The sequence below is a fragment of the Motacilla alba genome, chromosome 28, assembly GCF_015832195.1.
Source record: "Motacilla alba alba isolate MOTALB_02 chromosome 28, Motacilla_alba_V1.0_pri, whole genome shotgun sequence".
In the NCBI taxonomy this organism is placed as follows: Eukaryota; Metazoa; Chordata; class Aves; order Passeriformes; family Motacillidae; genus Motacilla; species Motacilla alba.
The window spans coordinates 3300718-3321767 of NC_052043.1; the positions used below are offsets into that span (position 1 = coordinate 3300718).

Here is a 21050-nt window from a genome sequence, read left to right on the forward strand (position 1 = left end):
AGTTGAAGGTTTTAGAATACAGTAATAGATATAATGCAAGATGGAGGTTTTAGGGGACAGGCTGGTCCTTCTTCTTTACCTTCTCCTCCATGGGTTTTGGTGGTTTTGTGTAATTGGATTAAAAAGTCCCCATTGCAGCCACAGGTCGTTGGTTATTGGGTTAAAAGTAAAAATAATTTCGGTGTCATTTCTTAATTGGACAATTGATCCTTAAAAGGCCTTGGAGAGAGAGAGAGAGAGAGAGGTGGGGCTCCATTTTTAGTTTGTTAGAGTGAAGTGCTGCAGAACTCAGGGTTTGTGAGGCAGTGACAGAGATAAGAACTGATAAACGGATCTGAGTCCCAACAAGAAATCCTGTTGTGCGCAATTAATCCGACGTTGGCAAAAAGAAGTTAAGACTCCACATCTGTCTAGCCTCTGTTCTAGATCAGCCTTCCCAAGGCATCACAGGCACCTGGACGTGCCCTTCCCACGGACACGAAGGGTTGGGGACACGGCAGGGCCACGGTGGCAGGGCCACCCCGCACGTACCTGGGGCTGTCGCAGTGGCGCACGGACGAGGACACGCCACCGCCGCATGTCCGGCTGCACTCGCCCCACGATGACCACGACCCCCAGGCTCCGTCCACACCCTCTGGCCGCGTCCCGAAGGGCACACACTCCCTCTTGTAGCACCACTGTGGGGACACAGAGCTTGGGACACCTCGGGCATGGGGGCTCCTTCTGCCAGAGCCTCCGTGGAGCCAGCGCAGGGCTGGGATCTGCTTTGGTGCTGAGGAATCTGAGCTTGGAGCTGCCCCAGAGCCAAATTATCAAAGGCAAAGGGCACTTGCCCCTCCTTGGGGTCAGTGGGACCAGTGTCCCCAGCCCATCTTGGGGGACAGGCAGGAACTGGCAAGGGGTCACATCCCAAACATTGCCCAGAGCAGATGTGGCCGCCCCATGATCCCTGTAAGTGTCCAAGGCCAGGCTGGATATTGGGGCTTGGAGCAGCCTGGGCTATGGAAGGTGTCCCTGCCCATGGATGAGGTTTAAGGTCCCTCCCAACCCAAACCAGTCTGGGATTCTCCTCTAAAGAGGTCCCGGGTCCCCATCTCACATCTTATAAAAGCCCTCGGCAGAGTTCCAAGTGATCTTGGATTGGAGCTGCTGCTGCCGGGCAGGGCCAGGATCCCTGGGGGACATGGCCACAACCACTGCCAGGACAGAGTGAGTTTTGTTTGTGCTGGGAGCTTAGGTGGTGATTTGTGTGTCCAAAATGTCCAGATCAGTGAAGAGCTGGAGTTCAAATAAAGTTTAAATTGTAATATTAACGTTGTTGTGTCATCGTTCTGCTGAGGATCCCTAAAGAATCCGCAGTCCCCGTCCTACTGGGAGACAGATGCTCATGGAAGTTTGCCTATGAAATATTTCCCTCAGGCCTGGCACGTGTCCCACACCCCCTGGAGTCCCCAGTGATGGGAGGGTGGGACAGTGCCAGAGCCGCTGCCGCTCTCCGGGCGCGGTGCCGGACATGGAGCCCCCGGGGCTGAGATAATCCCAGGAAGGAAGAAAGCTCTGTGTGCTCCTTCCAGGGGCTGGGAACCCACCCTGGAGCTGCTGGCACAGCCTCTCCCTGCCCCTCCTGAGCCAACTCTGCATGGGCAGCTGGGAAAAATGCATGGTGGCTTCCCAGGAATCCCAGCTCGCAATCCCTGGGAGCACCAGGACCTCTCCAAAGGGGATCCCATGTGGAGGAGATACTCCACAATATTCCCACAGCCTGGGAATAGCTCAAATAAATTGTGGGGGCCCCTTCCCTTCCCTTCCCTTCCCTTCCCTTCCCTTCCCTTCCCTTCCCTTCCCTTCCCTTCCCTTCCCTTCCCTTCCCTTCCCTTCCCTTCCCTTCCCTTCCCTTCCCTTCCCTTCCCTTCCCTTCCCTTCCCTTCCCTTCCCTTCCCTTCCCTTCCCTTCCCTTCCCTTCCCTTCCCTTCCCTTCCCTTCCCTTCCCTTCCCTTCCCTTCCCTCTGAAGAACCCTGTTAAAAAGCAGTTACAAAGCTGGGGGAAGGGGGTGATGAAAAGTGGGAAAAACTGGGAAAAAGGAGGAAAAAATGCCACTGCGGGTTCCTGGGGTAAGACAGGTGAAGCCATAACAACCACAGGAGGCTGATTAATTTAAAAAAGGAGGATGTGGGAGAGGAGGAAATACCCAGAGGTTTGGGATGTGGGCACAGCAGAGCTTGGCTCAGCCTTCCCCCACAGTGGCTGGCAGAGCACAGGAATTTTCTCTCTCCTTTAATATTTCATACTTTAAATTCCCTGATCCTTCTGTCTGCTCTCCCCAGGGCAAAGGGAGGAGCCAGGGAAGACCTTGGAGAGCTGCTCCAGGCAAGGGCCGAGGTCTGGGGCTCACCTCAGCAGCTCCAGCTGGGGACAGTACAGAAACTTAATATAAAAGTATATTCTTCTTAATATAAAAATATATTCTACCACTCAAGGCCATCAAATCACTTCCAAATAATGAATGGATCCAAAAGGATAAGCAAAAGGATAAGCAGAGAGGTAACTGGGGGTTCAAAGTGAGCCAGAATCCTCACAGGGAGCAGCTCCCACAAATCCTGGGGGCTGTGACTGCTTCATTTCCCATCCCTCAAGGTTTTTGAAGAAGCCTGGTTAAAAAGCAGCCACAAAGTGGGGGAAAAGAGATATTTAAAAGTGGGAAAAGCCGGGGAAAAGCCATGACTAGGAGGGGAAAAATGCCATAGTCCCAGTGAGTGTGCAGCAGGAGGGATGTGCAGCCCCAGGAGCTGTCTGCTGCTCTCTGCCCCAATTCCCAGCAGAAATAAAATGAAAAGAATTGTCTGGATTTGTCAGAGCCATGGTCTCCCTGCACCCCAGCTCCTTCAGCTTCCTAAGGATCTGAAATGTTTCTTGGGAATTACTTTTCTTCTAGTGGAATGGGGAATGTCCCAGCCCTGATTCTCCATTGTCCCAGTGTGCAAAGGCTCTTTGTCTGAATCGTGCATTCACTTTGTACTGGGGAAAATGGGTGTAGGAGGAGCAGGGAGTGAAGCAATCAAGGCAGGGAAATTCATGGGCAGGGAAAATCCTGCCCTCCCCCTTCCAGCAGAGTGTAAGAAGCTAAAGTTTCATCATAGCCAGTTTTTCCCAAGTTCCTCTGAAAGCAAAAATCTGGGAAAATTGGGAAAAAACCCCCAAAAAGTCCCTTTTCTCAGGCCAGCCATGAGATCCCAGGAGATCCCAGCAGACCTGAGGACAAGGTGTTCATTTAAGGACATGGCATTCTATGACATCCTACTCTTCCTGAAACAATCCATGGAAAGCTTGCTGCTTTTCAGGAGCAGCTTGCCCTGTCTGAGGTTGTCCAGGAAATGTTAAACAGGTTCACAGCATCAGTGACAGAAACTGTCCTGAGATGGGCAGCAGAGCCTGAGCTGCCACACCTGCTTGAGGTCACCTTGCTGTGCCTCAGGGGTGACACCAAGGAGGACTTTGCTGGAGCGGGGTTTTCCCATTCCATGTTCCACATTCCACATTCCATATTCCACATTCCACTTCCCACATTCCATATATCACATTCCATATTCCACACCCCACATTCCACTTTCCACTTTCCATATTCCATAATCCACATTCCACATTCCATATATCACATTCCACATTCCATATTCCACTTTCCACATTCCGTTTTCCACATTCCACTTTCCATTTCACTTTCCACTTTTTACACATTCCACATTTCATATTCCACTTTCCACTTTCCACATTCCACATTCCATACTCCACATTCCACATTCCATACTCCACTTTCCACATTTCATATTCCACTTTCCACATTCCACTTTCCATATTCCAGGCTCCACATTCCACATTCCATATATCACATTCCACATTTCATATTCCACTTTCCACTTTCCACATTCCATACTCCACATTCCACATTTCATATTCCACTTTCCACATTTCATATTCCACTTTCCATGTTCCATACTCCACATTCCACTTTCCACATTCCACTTCCCACATTCCAGCACTGCACAGTGAGCTCTGAGCTGGACTTTGGGTGATTTCTGGCCTCCTTGGCCCACCCCAGCCTCCCTCCGGGGCAGCTCTGCACTCCGGGGTCAGGGCTGGGCAGGTGCTGGGTGCTCCTAAATCAACCCCACGCCCCCAGCATGAGCAGTAATCCCGTTTTTTGCTGGAAAAGGGATCCAGCCCCTCCCTGCCCGCTGCCTGCAGTGCCCAGGGCTGCCTTACCCCCTTGTCGATGGTGTTGGTTTGGCAGATGGTGCCCTCAGCTGCGGGGATGCTGTTGGTGATGCAGCGGTTGCTTTTGCTCAGGCACCACAGCTCGCTGCAGACTTCCTGCAGAGGGGGAGATTTGGGGGGACACGGGGGCAGGGAGGAGGGGAGACACAAAGAGACAGAACCCAGATTAGGATTGGCACCAGCTGGGTGGGACATGGGGACACAGGGACATGGGGACACCGGGTGTCTTCAGCGCGGTGGGGACAGCGTGAGATCAAAGCCTGCCAGCTGCAGCCCCCCAAGGCCACTGAGAGCTGTCCCCCTTGGGTGGGGACAGCGTGAGATCAAAGCCTGCCAGCTGCAGCCACCCCAAGGCCACTGAGAGCTGTCCCCCTTCGCTGAGCACTTGCAAACTAAGCACAAGCACCTAAGCAAACGTTGTGGGGGAAAAAGATCAAACTAGGAACAAGTTTCAAAAGATGAGCTTACAAAAAAGGCTAGATACTTTAGAAAAATGGAACTAAAAAAAAATACATTATAGTAAGACTCACAAAGAATGATTTTAAATAATTAGCTTTAAAGTATTTACAATATAGTGTAGCAAAACCTGATTAGCGAAGAATTGCTTATAATGTATTGTAATTAGGAAATAGTTAGCTTCTAATAGTAATAGCATAAATTATACCACTATATTAAGTTATATATTATATATAATGTATTTTATATTCTATAATTTATATATTATTTATTTATATAAAATAGACATTATTCTGCAGTTTATATCTTATCACATATTATCATCTATTATGAATAATATAGTAATATAATATAACGTAATATAATACAATATATCATATAATATAGTTTATAATATAATTTATACACTATTTTTGTATTATTAATATATATTTATATTAAATATAAATTATCTATATCCTCTCACCCTTCACATGAGACTAAAAATAGAATAAAAGTTTTTAAAACGCCTCTCAGTTACCCCATCTCTAAGTCAAAAAACCCCCTAATCCAACAGAACAATCAAACCACAGAAAATACAACTTCAAACCAATATCAACACCTTACAAGATTTACAACAGCTTTTAAGAGAAATCAATTAAATCAGATCTCTTTTAAAAATTACAAATAATGATCTTACTCCACTTTTTAACTGATTAAGAGGGGACTGTAACATCAAATCTCCTAAAACTTTAACACTTAAAGCTCAAAAACCCCTTAAACTCTCCTGGCTGTGGAGGTTCCCTGGGCTCAGGTGGCAGACCCAACTCCAGCCAGCCCACGCCACCTCTCCTTGGTGTCACCTTGGTGACACCAGAGCTAATCCCACTGTCCTTGTCTGTGTTGGGGTTTTTCACAAACAGGACGGGCCTGCTGGGATAAAATAAATAAATAAAACTTCCTGGAGTTTGATTGTGGTATCAGCATCGTGACGTGGTTGAGACAATTGGAAGATGGGAACAGCTCACATACAGCCAGCGGCAGCCAAGGGAATTGAGAGGAGGCAATTGAAAGGTAGTTGAAAGGAAAGGTAATTGAAAAGAAATATTGAATGCAGACTGAATTAAAGAAGTATAGTTGCACCATAAAGTCTGATTTTTAAATATACTGTGAAAGGGCGCAACATCCTCGTCCTGGGTTGAAAGAGATGTGTGTATTCTGTTCCCATCTGTCAGAGCTGGGGCAGTTCTCTCTGTCCATGGGGCAGTTTTCTTTATCTCTCCCACAGCCAACCCTCCCTCCAGGAGATCTCTGCTGTCCATGGCCACTGAGTGTCCCTGCATGGCTGATCCAATTCCATCATCCATGGGGAGATGCTCTGCCCAGGGCAGGAGCCAAGCATTCCTACCTGGATACAATCTGAGCCTGGAACAGCACAGCAGCCTTTGCCCCTGCATTCCCAGAGGAGCAGCTTTCTCCTGCCCTGCATTCCCAGAGGAGCAGCTTTCTCCTGCCCTGCATTCCCAGAGGAATTCCAGGCCCATCTCCAGCAGCCCTGGAGCTCCAGAGGAAAACTCCCCCCTTGTGCAGGATCCCTGCTCCAGCAGAAGCACAGCTGGCCCTGCAGGAGGGCTGAGCCACCATGGAATGGCACTGCTGCCACCACCCTGACCCACAGCGTGCCAGGGCCTGCTCTGACTCTGTTTTCTTTTTTGTACTATTGCATTTGTATTTTCAGTTTTCCTAGTAAAGAACTGTTATTCCTGCTCCCATATCCTTGCCTGAGAGCTCCTTAATTTCAAAATTCTAATAATTCAGAGGGAGGGGATTTACATTTTCCATTTCAAGGAAGGCTCCTGCCTTAGCAGACACCTGTCTGTTCAAACTAAGACAATTCTTAACTAAAGATCAATCTTTCCTTGTATAATTAAATTTGACACAATAGATCATCTACATAGAGCCATGGATCTCTAATTCCTGAGGTTCAGAAGATGCCTTGGGAAGGTGAGGAACCCACTGTTCCCACACATCCACCGGCATCCAAAGATTATTTGGGGACGATCCCATAAATGTTCCTGGTATAACTTTTTGAATGTCTTTTGGCATTGGCCAAACATCCACTGGCACACCAACCAAACAGGTGGAAAATGGTTTCTTGCAGGTCATGTTGATTTCTGTAACAAAGATTTCTTTGTTACAGAGCATTTAAAAACCTTTCTAGCCAATAGCACATTGCTAAAGCTTACAGACAAAATTGTTCTAGCCAATCACTAAAAGCACACAATGCTTGCTTGTCTTCTCTCTGGTAACAATACACAATATGCCATTATTAAGCTTAAAACCTTCTACTATCTTGCTAAGCACATTTTTCTGCAGTTTTAAGATCTGTCTTAGCCAAGCTTGAGTTTTAGGCTAATCCCCCTGTCCTTGTGCTCACCCCTCTTCCCAGGGCTGAGGGATGTTCCCAGTTTTGCATCTGTGCAGTGGAGGCTGAGCCCATTGTGCCACGAGCATCCAAAGCCAGGTGGATCCAGATTCTGCAGGAATCTGGGGCTCCCTGTGAGCATCCACAGCACAGCTGGGCATGTCCCTGCTCACAGTGTGACCACCGGGGTGCTGGCCACCTCCAAAGAATCCCAAAGGGAAGATTGCTCTGGAATTTTTAGAGCTGTTTTTTGAATAATCAAAATAATGCCAGATCCTGAGCCAGCCCTTCAGAACTGGGCACCTCTCGGTGCCTGCTCAGCGCAGTGGGTGACACTGAACTCTTCCCAGGAGGTTTCCTGAGCCACAGATCCTGAGCTTCAGCCCATTTCGACCTCTCAGAGCTCCAGCAAACATAAATCTCCCCTTGGTTGTCACAGGATCCACCCAAAAGTGAAATTGGGAAGTCCAGGCCTTTCCCAGCTCCTGTGGCACTCAATCCCCCAGGCTGGACTTGAGCATCTGCAAACTGCAAAGCAACCCCTAAAATCTCATTTCCTGAGTTTCCTGCCTGGCCTCCCTTTCAGTGTTTTCCTGTGCCCAAAGACCAGGGGATGGCACTGAGGTGGTGGGAGGGGGGTTAGGTGGGCAGCAGCCTCCAGCACATCCCTCACCTCGCCTGGGACAGAGACTTTTCTCTTCCTGAGTTTATATGAGCAGCACAATGACTTCTGGTGAGGATTATGGAAAATATATCATTGTACCAAGAGAGGGGAGCCTGGATGAGGGGGACCAGCAGCAGCCAAGGAGGAGGCAAGAAATCTCTTGCCATGGGGTTAATCTGCCCCAAACTGAGCTGGGACCAACATTTATGGACGGGACACCCCCTCCTGTGTTCTCTCCCAGGGGCGCAGCAGGAGCTCAGCAGGAGCTCAGCAGTGCCCCTGGTTTGGAGCAGCACAGTGATGTGCGTGGGAATCAGAGAAACAGAAACTTCCACGGACACTGCAGGATTTGATCTGCAGCCTTGGAAGAAGCTTGGATTGATGTAAAAATAAAATACACAGATATTAAGCAGAAAAATCATAAACTTATGTTCCTATACTTGTAAGTAAGAATATGCTTTAAGTGGGAAACTGTATTGATAAGATGGTGAAGGGTTTATGATGTAGGAAACTGTATTGGTAAGGTGGTGAAGGGTTTATGATGAAACTTCCACAAACACAGGAGGGTTTGATCTGCAGCCTTGGGAGAAACTTGGATTGATGTAAAAATACAATACACAGATATTAAGCAGAAAAATCAGAAAATTACCCTCCTACAGTTGTAAGTAAGAATATGCTTTAAGTGAGAAATTGTATTGATAAGATGCTGAAGGGTTTATAATGTGGGAAACTGTATTGATAAGATGGTGAAGGGTTTATAATGTGGGAAACTGTATTGATAAGATGGTGAAGGGTTTATAATGTGGGAAACTATCTTGATAAAATGGTGAAGGGTTTATAAGGCTATGGTTGTATAAAATAAGTTAAGAGTTTAAAAGTTATAATGGAAGCAGATGCGTGCAAGTGAGACAGAAGCCATTGGATAAAAGTATCCACAGTGCAGCAGAAGTAAGTAAAGGTGATAGGTTGGAAAAGCAAAATAAGTTCTGTGGCAATTGTCTGTTGGTTTGGAAAGTTACATATTGTCTTGTAATGAAACTACTTCGAGCTATGGCTGACTGCTTGCTCCTCTAAAATCTCACAGCCTCTGAGAGTGATGTTCATCTGAGCAATAAATCGTTCTTAGCTCGAAAATAGTCCCATCCCTTCATTTCTAACGGTGACAATGACAGATGTGGGTGGCAGAGACAGCCCCACGGGTCTTTCCTTCCCCCATCTCCCTCCTCGAGCCCTGGGAACCGATAGTAAAGCAGGAAGGCTCTCTACCCCGTATTTACACTGGCGGGATTTGACTCCGTACTGGAAGCGGCACTGCTCGTCGGCATCGTAGGCCTGGCCCGGGGCCACCGTGGGGTAGATGAAATCCTGCTTGGGAGGAGCGTTGTTCAGGCACAATCCCATCCCCGAGCTGAAACACAGAGGGACAACCAGAGCTGAGAAAGGATGAGGGGAGAGAGAGAACCTGAGGTGGGGGATCAGCAGCTGCTACCGCAGGCTTTGCTGGGCTGAGCTTGGCTGCTTGAGGGGATCAGTCTGGGTCTGCTCTGGGTGAGGGAAAGTGCTCTGAAATCCTTCCCAGGCTGGGAAGCACATCCTGGTTCCGAGGTAACTCTGGAAGTGTTGATCTGAGGTTTCATAGAAACCCGGAATATCCTGAGTTTGGAGAGACCCTCAGGGACAATCCAGGCCAGCCCCTGTCCCTGCACAGGCACCCCAACAACCCCACCCTGAGCCCCCCTGGCAGCGCTGTCCAAACGCTCCTGGAGCTCTGGCAGCCTTGGGGCCGGGAGCATTCCCTGGGGAGCCTGGGCAGTGCCCAGCAGCCTCGGGGGGAAGAACCTTTCCCTGAGCTCCATGGCAAGCCCTGGCACAGCTCCAGCCATTCTGCAGGCTGTTGCCAGCCCCTGGTTGCCCCTGTGGTGAGTGCAGACAGGTGTGCCCAGGCAGGTGTGCCCAGCACCCTCAGGCGGGCACTGGGTGGGCAGAGGGGCTGCTCCCCCACCCAGCTGTGAAGCCCCAGCCCCCCTCTCCAAGCCCAACCTCACGCTTGCCAGAGCTTTGTAGGAACATCCAAACTTGTCCAGAGACGCCTTTCCCTCCCCTTTCCTCGCTGCTCTCTGAGCTCCCCCTAAATCAAAGCCTCTGTCATCACCCCCAGCCCCAAATCCTGCTCACACCATGTCCCGCCAGAGGCTCCTGGAGCTGGGGGTGGCCAGCACGGAGCACGAGGAGCAGAGATGAACTCTCCATCCTCCTGCAGCCCTGCCAGGAGCGCGGGGTCAGCAGAGGACGAGGCTGTGCCTCGCTGCCTGCACGGCCAGCGGGCACCGGCGTGGGGACAGGCCTGCCTGTGGCCAAGCCACAGCTGCCAGATGTGGGATTTGCTGCTAAGCCACGGGGTTTGGCCAGGCCTTGCTGGACAGAGGGAGCCCCTTAGGGAGGAGCCGTGGCTGCTCCTCCTGCTGTGTTCCAGAAGCTGAGCTCTGCTGTTCACACTCCCTGAGGGCTTCCCTCCACGCTGACCCCACGCTTGTGCTGCTTTCAGTCTTCCTTCAAGCCCTGCCCAGATCTCCCTTTAGGAAGTGCCATTGTCCCACAAAAAACCTCACCAAAATGGATCCTGATGGATTGCTTTGGGATGGAAACCCAGGGGCTGCCTGAACCTGCACAGGGGCTTGATTCAGGCATGGTGACAGCCTCAAAACTCTGGGATTCAGGAGCCTAAATCATGGAATGATTTGGGTTGGAGGGACCTAAAACTCATCCCATTCCATGGGCAGGGACATCTTCCATTGTTCCAGGGTGCTCCAAGCCCTGTCCAGCCTGGCCTTGGGCACTGCCAGGGATGCAGGGGCAGCCCCAGCTGCTCTGGGCACCCTGTGCCAGGGCCTGCCCGCCCTCACAACAGAGAAATTCCTCCTAATATCCAATCTAAACTGCTCTCTTTTAGTTTGCATCCACCCCCCTTGTCCTGTCCCATCTCCTGAATCATAAAAATTCTTTGTCAGAAAAAAGAAAACCAAAATCTTTGCCCGGCTTTGCTCATTCACTCTGAAAACTCCTCCTCACTGCCTGGAGAAATCACCTGCACCATGCAGACCCAATCCTGTCCCCACCACACCAACCCTCCTCTGCAATTCCTGACTGGATTTCAGAACCAGCCAAACGCCTCCAGCGGGGACTGATCTATTTGTGAATTTTCTGGATATAGGAATAATAAATAGATTTAAAAAAATATATGTAAATTTAATAATAATAAAATAAATAAATAAATAAAGCTCTTCCAACCACAACATAAACGGGTTTAGATATTCAACAGGCAGGAAAAGCACGGGAAGTCTAAAGGAAGGAGAGAATGTGACTCTGGGAGACAGGACAGAAGGTTCTGGAGGATTTGGGGCTTTGCTTTGGCTTTACCCCTTCCTCAGAAGAGACTGGGGGAGGCTGGAGGAAGGGCAGGGAGGGGTGGATTCCTTACTCCAGGAAGCTGGTGATGTAATCCCTGCTGCAGGTGGACCACACGAAGGGGTTGGTCTTCATGGTGATGTGGGCAGCCATCAGCTTGGCCGTCTCCTGCCCCCGCGAGCCGCAGCTGTTGCCGACCCCGTCGTGGTTCATGCCAAACCTGGAGAGCACCACAGCACACAGATTTGGGGAAAACTACTTCCTCCTTCATTTATTAAAAAAGCTACCCAAAGTAATGTTTTATGCAATTTGACAACAGCTTTAAAGAACATTCGAACGGTTTAAAGTAAAGAAAGTGAATTTTTTCAATTGTTTAAATTCCTTGTGTTAGATCATTACTGTATCTTATGACTGATAGTCTAATGACAAACTTAACTCCCTTTATGAAATGGGTGTTTCTCAATAAGGAAATAAAGTTTGCTGATTTTTTTCTCTAAGCCCCAGTTATTGGGAAAATTCATCCAGCTGGGGTTGGACACACCTGGATGGTCCACAGGAAGCATTTTCAGCCTGTGAAAAACACCTTCACTCTCCCATGAAAATTTTAAAAGTTTCATGAAGGAAAGGTTTTCAGCCTGTAAAAAATACCTTCACTCTCCTGTGAAAATTTAAGAAGTTTGATAAAGAGCAATGGGAGACAAGGGCCATGGAGCAAAGGTTATTACTTGGCACTCAGCCAAGAGCACCCTGTTATCTTCGGGGATACCCCTTAAATACCTTTCCCCTTACATCAGCCCTTTGCATATTCATAGGCCCTTATGCATAGTAAACTTTTCCCCAAACTAGTTCACATGTTCCAAGAACTGTTTAGCATATTTCCTCCTTGGATCCACCTTTTTGGAGCATGCAGATTCCTAGGCTGTGGTTTTAGTCCTTTTTTTATCGCCTCCAGTTTTTGGTCCTCAGTGCCTTCAGTCAGTGAGTGCTGATGGTTGGCACATCTGTAGCAGGTGTCTTCTTTACATTTTTATTGGATGCTATCCATCCAAGCAGGCATTTTAACACAAGCACACTTATATCAGCTATTTCACTAAGCTTAATTAACTACAGAAATAAAAACTGTATCTTTGTAACAGCGTTACTTTAACACCACACGTATAAAATCCATTTTAATATTTGCAAAAAGCCAACATTATCTATTATATTATATATTACGTGTATCTATAACAAGCCCCTGGTGGCAGGGACAGAGCAGCAGGAGCTGCTGGGTGCTGCACTCACGTGTGGCCGATCTCGTGGGCGATGGTGAAGGCCGTGGCCAGCCCGATGTCCTCGTTGATGCTGCAGCTCCTCTCCCGCTCACACATCCCCCCCACGGGGGCCAGGCCTGGGGAGGGGACAGAGCTGTCACACAGGGGCACCACAGGGTGGCTGAGGGGGTGTTTGGGGGCTGCCTGATGTGCTCTGTGGCACTGAGCAGCTGTGGCCGCAGCGCTCTTCGCAGGGAGCAGCAGGCACAACTTTCCCAAGGATTTTTCCTTGGGAAGGCACTGAGAAGCTCAGAGAAGAACAGGAGACAATTCTTGTCCACTTGCTGCTCCTGTGGTTTGGCACATGTGGAATGTGTTACGGAGACTGTTCACCCAAAGTGATTTGTTAATTGACACTGGTGAAGGTTGTTTTGATTCCTTGCCCAATTGGATCCACGTGTGGCATGACTGTCTGGAGACAGTCACGGGTTTTTCTTCAGTATTCTTTAGTATAGTATCTCTTTAGTAAGTAATTTAGTATAGTATTAGTGTAATATGGTATAGCTGAATAAAGCAATTGTTCAGCTTTCTGAAATCATTGGAGCCAATGCACATTATTCCCCAGCTGGGGGATCGCCTGTTTCTACTACAAGCAGATCCTTCTCACCATTGCACTGAGCTTTGGGAGGGACTCGTGGCTCTTACAGGACACGATCACTCAGCACTGATGGTAAATTTACAGTGATAGGCTCACAAATGCCAAAAATCCTCTAAATTTCATGTCCAAATGGTGCAAAGGAGAGCAGTCCTTGGCACAGCCCTGGTGAGGGAATCTCAGATGGGCTGCACCAGCACTGGGGCATCCACACCTGGCCAGGGAGAGCTGAGCAAGCCAGGATCCAACCTTGGTTCTGCCTGGCACCCACCAGGAATCCAGCATGGCTCATTTGGAGGACTGGGTGATGCTGAAATTCCCCCTGAATGGTGACAGCAAATTCCCTCTGCACAAACTGTGCCCCTGCCCCGGGCCAGGGGAGGGCCTGGCTGTGCCAGGGGAATGACTTGAGCCATCCCAGCACCTCCAGCCTCAGGTCAGAGATCTACCAGCTCTCCCCACAGTGATGCAGAGCAGAAATCCCTCCCTGCCTGCCCAGTCTAGACCAGGGTGAGACAAAGGAGGAGCTGCAGCCAGACAGGGCTGCAGGGTCTGGCTGTGACAGTAAAACTCCCTTTGCAGTCATCACAAAACTGTCAGATTTCTCCCTGCTCAGCCAGGAGCTCCAGCAGGCCACAGACAAGCCCTAAAAATGTGAGTGGTTCTTAATCACCAGGCTGGAGCTGCAGCTGTTCCAGGGATGGAACAGAGGAGTTCCAGGGCCCAGCCGAGCTCAGGGCTGCTGGTTTAGTGCTCACAGAAGGGACAGGAGGATGGAAAGCACTGGTCTAGTGCTGGGGCAGGAGCTGCACCTCCGCTGGGAAGGGATGGCACAGGTGGGAATGGATGGAACAGCTGGGAAAGGCATGTCGCACGTGGAAAGGGAATGGCACAGGTGGGATGGGGATGGCACAGCTGGGAAAGGGATGGCACAGGTGGGATGGGAATGGCACAGCTGGGAAAGGGATGGCACCGCTGGGATGGGGATGGCACAGCTGAAAGGGGATGACACAGGTGGGAAAGGGGAATGGCACAGGTGGGATGGGGATGGCACAGGTGGGATGGGGATGGCACAGCTGGGATGGGGATGGAACAGCTGGGAAAGGGATGGCACAGGTGGGATGGGAATAGCACAGCTGAAAGGGGATGACACAGGTGGGATGGGAATGGCACAGCTGAAAGGGGATGACACAGGTGGGAAAGGGGAATGGAAGAGCTGGGATGGGGATGGCACAGCTGGGATGGGGATGGCACAGCTGGGATGGGGATGGCACAGGTGGGATGGGGATGGAACAGCTGGGAAAGGGATGGCACAGGTGGGATGGGAATGGCACAGCTGAAAGGGGATGGCACAGGTGGGAAAGGGGAATGGAAGAGCTGGGATGGGGATGACACAGGTGGGAATGGATGGAACAGCTGGGAAAGGGATGGCACAGGTGGGAATGGATGGAACAGCTGGGAAAGGCATGTCACACGTGGAAAGAGAATGGCACAGGTGGGATGGGGATGGAACAGCTGGGAAAGGGATGGCACAGCTGAAAGGGGATGACACAGGTGGGAAAGGGGGATGGAAAAGCTGGGATGGGGATGGCACAGGTGGGATGGGAATGGCACAGCTGAAAGGGGATGGCACAGCTGGGAAAGGGATGGCACAGCTGGCAAGGGAATGATGCAGGTGGGAAAGGGGAATGGCACAGCTGGAAGGGGGATGGCACAGCTCAAGGGGGTGGCACAGCTGGAAGGGGGTGGCACAGCCCACCCTCATCACACTCCCGAAGTTCTGTGTGCTGCTGGGGGCTGCTGAGGCGGTGTCAGAATTTCACTCACCCAGGGTGCCACAGGGCTTGTTCTTGTAGATGCAAATGTCGTACCTGCGAAGGAGAGAAGGTGGCATTAAAGACACTTCTGATTTTGGGGGTTTTCATTTTGCCCATGTGTTCACATCCAAACCACTCCAAACCAGCTCATGAAATATTCTGGGATGGAAATACCAATGGTGACAGGTAGGACAACACTCACTTTGCCCAGGCTGAGATTCACTGAGGGTTTTAATGATATTTCCTGTCCTTTAACTTTGGGGCAGGGCTGAGCCAGGTCAGGGGCTTGGTTTTGATGAAATGTGGTGGTGGAGCATGAGCAGGGAAGGGAACAGAGCTGGAGCACCAGGAGGGAGCAGGGAAGGGGGCTCAGCCTGGAGAAGAGGAGGCTCAGGGGGGAGCTTGTGGCTCTGCACAACTCCTGACAGGAGGGCACAGCCAGGGGGGTCGGGCTCTGCTCCCAGGGAACAGGGACGGCAGAGAAAACAGCATCAAGCTGTGCCAGGGGAGGTTTAGATCAGATTTTAGGGAAAATTTCTTCATGGAAAGGATTATCAGGCATTGGAACGGGCTGCCCAGGGCAGTGGTGGAGTCGCCACTCCTGGAGGTGTTAAAAACATGAGCAGATGTGGCACTTCAGGATGTGGTTTAGTGGGCAAGGGGATTCGGTCAAAGGTTGGACTTTGATGATCTTGAAGGTCTTTTCCAACCTTAATGATTCCATAAATCAGCAGGGACAAGGTTATTCCAGACCTGGAGCTCTTTGGGCTTGGGTGGGTCCAGCTCTGCTCCCCAGCACTCCTGGGAGGCATTGGGTACAGGGGGAAGAGGACAGGGCCAACCCCTGCTCTGTCAGCTCAGGTGTCTTGCAGGAAATTGCATCAATCAAACTGAGAAACACAGAATCCCAGCATGGTTTGAGTTGGAAAAGACTTTAAAAATCATCTCATTCCACCCTCTGCCATGGCAGGGACAGCTTTCACTACCCCAGGGTGCTCCAAGCCCCATCCAGCCTGGCCTTGGACACTGACAGGGATGTGGCATATGAAATTCTGATTAAAAAGAAAATAAAAATAAAGAAAACATTTCAGTTTGAAAACATGTTCCATTTCAAATCCCATTGTGGTTTCATGAAAATGCTCAAGTGATTTTTTTTAGTATCTATTTTTTTTTCAGTTCTTTGCTGAGAATTTTCCAAACAAATTCAATCTGGGTTAAGTCAAGATGACTCTTCCCTCTGCTCCTGGCCTCGACTTCCAGCCATTGCATGAAGGAATCCTCTGTACAAGGAAAGGTAAAACAAGGAGAACAAAAAACCTCCTCCAGATGGAAACGCAGCATCCTCAAAATGGGAAGAGGCGGCAGCTCCAAATGAGACCGGTTTGGGTTAGAGAGGGAATATTCTCATTTCCTTGCAAAGGTCAGCATTTGGGGTTTGCCAGTCGGCTGAAAGGGGCTGAGAGCTGGGTAGGGTGGGGTCAGCTGGGGGACCAGGGCCAGCTGGGCTGGGCTGGGCCACCCTGGAGCCAGGTTGGCGTGGCACCAAGAATTGTGACCCCAGAGCGGGTTTGGGGACACCCGCGGAGTGGGCAGGACCCAGGATTGTCACCCCAGTGTGGGTTTGGGGACACCCATGGGGTGAGGCTTGAGGATTGTGACCCCAGAGCAGGTTTGGGGACACCGGGCCGGACCCCCCCGCACCGCTCCCCCCACTGACCCCTCAGGGATGAGGGTGGGCGGTGAGAAGCGGCAGCACACGAAGGGTTAAGTGCGACACATTCCCGGGGATGGCTCCCGTCCCTTTGGCCCCTGGCTCTCCCTGGAAGTGCCCAAACCTCTCCCCTCCTCCCTGCAGGAAACCGAGCGAGTGCAAAACATTTGTTGCTTTGTTTTGAGCGAATGCCTTTAAAGCCTTCGGAGGCTCTGCTTTGACACGTCCCTGCAGGAGAAAAAAAGCCCCGAGCTCAGCAAGATCTTATCGGGACACCGGGAATTTATTGGGGCCGGGGCCGGATGCGCCGGGCGCTGTCCAAGCTCAGCGGCTCCGGGCTGGCTCGAACATCTGGAGGGAGGACGGAGAGCTCGGAGCCGGCGTTTGCATCCCACACGTGCGGGGGGAGGGCAGGAAAAAGCTGCAGCCCTCTCGGGAGGGGGGAAATCTGGGATTGAGGGGCCCTTTTGTCGCTCCTCTGTGGGGTCTCATCAGTGGGGTGTTCCAGGCTCGCACTGGAGCTGGAGAGCAGCACATGGATAAAGGAGGCAGCTCCCACCTGGAGGCTCCCCTCGCCAGCACTTTCATTTCCTGATTTTCTTCATCTCCAAAGGAGAGGGGGGAAAGGCACAAAATGATGTTGGATTTGCCTTTGGCCTCTCCTGGGGTGTTTTGTCTCTGTCCAAGCAGGGATTTGTGGGGACTGGAGGGACAATCCTGGACACAGGCAGCAGCACCTCGGGAGGTCAGCACTCCCTGTGACCTCCATCCCTGCAGCACCCTGTGGCCTTCCAGCTGCTCTGACATTCCTTCCAATGTCCCTGTCATCCTCTGTGCCCTCCTTCTGACCATCCATCCCTCCATCCATCATCCATCCATCCATCGATCCCTATCCATCCATCCCTCCATCCATCCATCCATCCATCCATCCATCCATCCATCCATCATCCATCATCCATCCATGTGTCCATCCATCTATCCATCCATCATCCATCATCCATCCATCCATCCATCCATCCAGCATCCATCCATCCATGTGTCCATCCATCCCTCCATCATCCATGATCCATCCATCCATCCATCCATCCATCCATCCTTCCATCATCCATCCATCCAGCATCCATCCATCCATCCATCCATCCATCCATCCATCCATCCATCCATCCCTCCATCCATCCATCCATCCTCCATCCATCCATGTGTCCATCCATCCATCCCTCCATCCATCCATCCATCCCTCCATCCATCCATCATCCATCCATCCATCATCCATCATCCATCATCCATCCATGTGTCCATCCATCTATCCATCCATCATCCATCATCCATCCATCCATCCATCCATCCAGCATCCATCCATCCATCCATGTGTCCATCCATCCATCCATCCATCCATCCATCCATCCATCCATCCATGTGTCCATCCATCCATCCATCCATCCATCCATCCATCCATCCATCCATCCATCATCCATCTCCAACCACCCATCCATCATTCATCCATCCATCCATCCATCCATGTGTCCATCCATCCATCCATCCATCCATCCATCCATCCATCCATCCATCATCCATCCATCCAGCATCCATCCATCCATCCATCCATCCATCATCCATCCATCCATCCATCCATCCACCCATCATCCATCCATCCATCCATCCATCCATGTGTCCATCCATCCTCCATCCATCCATCCATCCATCCATCCATCCATCCATCCATCCATCATCCATCCATCCATGTGTCCATCCATCATCCATCATCCATCATCCATCCATCCATCCATCATCATCCATCCATCCATCCATCCATCCATCATCCATCATCCATCATCCATCCATGTGTCCATCCATCCTCCATCCATCCATCCATCCATCCATCCATCCATCCATCCATCCATCCATCATCCATCCATCCATGTGTCCATCCATCATCCATCATCCATCATCCATCATCCATCCATCCATCCATCATCCATCCATCCATCCATCCACCCATCATCCATCCATCCATCCATCCATCCATGTGTCCATCCATCCTCCATCCATCCATCCATCCATCCATCCATCCATCCATCATCCATCCATCCATGTGTCCATCCATCATCCATCATCCATCATCCATCATCCATCCATCCATCCATCATCCATCCATCCATCCATCCATCCATCCATCATCCATCCATCCATCCATCCATCCATCCATCATCCATCCATCATCCATCCATCCATCCATCCATCCATCATCCATCCATCCCAGCAAAGACCGAGGGAAGCCTGGAGGGTGACACACTGGGGTGGTGATTGATAAGCTGAGCTGGAGGGTGGTAACGATCTGACCTGCAGTAATCTGCACCCCCTGAGAGTCAGGAAGCCGTGGGTGAGCCTGGAGCCCGGCACAGCGGGCAGCCCCGGGGACAGGGCTCACCGGGTGATCAGCACGGCGGTGTCGTGGTTGGCGATGCCGTTCTCGGGGATGGCGTTCCCGTTGCCGTTCCTGTTCACGATGGATTTCTGCCACTTGCAGAAGCTGTCCAGGGATTTCCCGGCGTGGTGGTTGATCTCCAGCGTGGGCTGGAATGGAAGCAATGGCAGAGTGTGTTCCCAGGAAAGCTCTGGTGGGAAGGCACTGCCCACTCTGTGCCAGCAGAGCACTGACACCACTGCAGACAGCCCCAGTTCCTCATGGAGGCCTTGGGAAAGCAAGAAAAGTGGGACTTTGCCGAGTCTTAACTTCTTTCTGTCAGCATTGGGATTAATTCACAGGATGGTATTTCTTGTTGGGACTCAGATGATTATCTGCTCTTATCTGTCACAGTCTCACAAACCCTGAGTTCTGCAGCACTTCACTCTAACACACTAAAAATGGAGCCCCATCTCTCTCTCTCTCTTCAAGGCCTTTCAAGGATAAACTGTCCAATTAAGAAATGACACCTAAATTATTTTTACTTTTAACCCAATAACCAACCACCTGTGCCCCACAATGTGGACTTTTTAATCCAATTACACAAAACCACCCAAACCCATGGAGGAGAAGGTGAAGAAGAAGGACAAGGAGGAGGAGAAGGAGAAGAAGGAGGTGAAGAAGAAGGACCAGCCTCCACCCTAAAATCTCCATCTTGCTTTATATATATTACTATATTCTAAAACCTTCAACTCTAAGTTTCCCACCCTGTGATGTTGCACACTTCTATTCACACTCCACACCCACAATCCCAGTTCTGTCATTCCATTCTGGAAGCTTCTCCACGGCCCCAGGTCAATGCAGTGTTCTCTTGGGGGTCAGTGCCTGTCAGCACAGAAAGTCTGAAACTCTCAGCAGCCAGGGCTCCAACATTATTTTAGGAGAACTAAAGCTGCATAAACCTCCCTAAAGTCACCTTATCGTGGAAAAAATCAGATTCCCAGAGGTCTGCTCAGCCCAGTCCTCAGAGGGCATTGGGAGGATGCGCACTGTGGGGAATTCCTGGGAGTGACATCCAGGGGGTCACCAAGCTCCTGAAGGGAAGTGCAGACACAGGACAGGCTCAGCAAAGCCCAGCTTACCTGATCCTCGGTGAGCAGGATCAGCCGGGTGACCAGGATATTGACAATATTGCCCAGACTCGAGTCCTGGAAAAGTTTGGCAACCTGACCTCCAAGAAACAAGAAAAGAGGAGTCTTAAAAATGAGCTCTGTGGCCGGGCGAGCTGGGGAGGGCTGGGCACTGCAGTGGGGGGTCTGACCCCGACATTTTTGGGCAGCAGGGATGGGAATGGGACCCCACACCACCACTTGAGTAGCAGAAGCCCCTAAAGCACTGTCAGAGCTGTCCCGGAGCAGTGAAGTCAAAACCCCGCAGCCCAGGCGGGGCAGCCCCGGCGCTGGAGCTTTGCTGAGGGGAGCGCACAGCATCCCTCGGGGGTCGGGACGGCCGCAGTATCCCCCAGGGATGTTTCAGTATCCCCCAGGGATGTTTCGGAGCAGATGAAACCGGGATTGTTTGAAAATCTGGCGTCGGGCTTTAGAAATGCAAAGCATGGAAAGCGATCCTGCGGAGGACGGGACAAAGAGCCGTCACAGAGGGGCTTTCAGAGGGTTGATGGATAACTTCCAAGCCCATCTCACCTCACAGGAGGATCCAGAGCGGCCAATTCAGGCTGTTAATGCATCCAGCGCAGTACCCTGCCACCAGCAGAGCCCCAAACCAGAACCACAGCTCGGGGGATTTCTGAGCCCCTCTCGCTGCTCAGCCCCCAAGCGTGAGAGCTGCCTGTTCTTCTGCTTTCCCATGTGTTTCTCAGCTTGCCTGGCCGCATTTGCAATGCTAATTTGAGCTGAGAGATGCTGCTCGAAGAAAGGCTTTTGTTCTCCCAGCCCGGGGTCAGACAGGCCAGGGTTTACCTCTCCAGGCTCCGGGATCCACCGCTCAGCAGCAG

General features: G+C 50.8%; 1 protein-coding gene across 1 annotated transcript in view; it reads right to left on the reverse strand.

Annotated features, from left to right (window-relative positions):
• Positions 1 to 21050, reverse strand: part of ADAMTS10 (ADAM metallopeptidase with thrombospondin type 1 motif 10) — a 48598-nt gene that overhangs the window by 13477 nt on the left and 14071 nt on the right. The window contains 8 exon segments of the mRNA XM_038163471.1: positions 532 to 677; positions 4259 to 4366; positions 9061 to 9202; positions 11273 to 11419; positions 12481 to 12586; positions 14932 to 14975; positions 19061 to 19206; positions 20179 to 20262. Coding sequence (XP_038019399.1) covers positions 532 to 677; positions 4259 to 4366; positions 9061 to 9202; positions 11273 to 11419; positions 12481 to 12586; positions 14932 to 14975; positions 19061 to 19206; positions 20179 to 20262 — 923 coding nt within the window.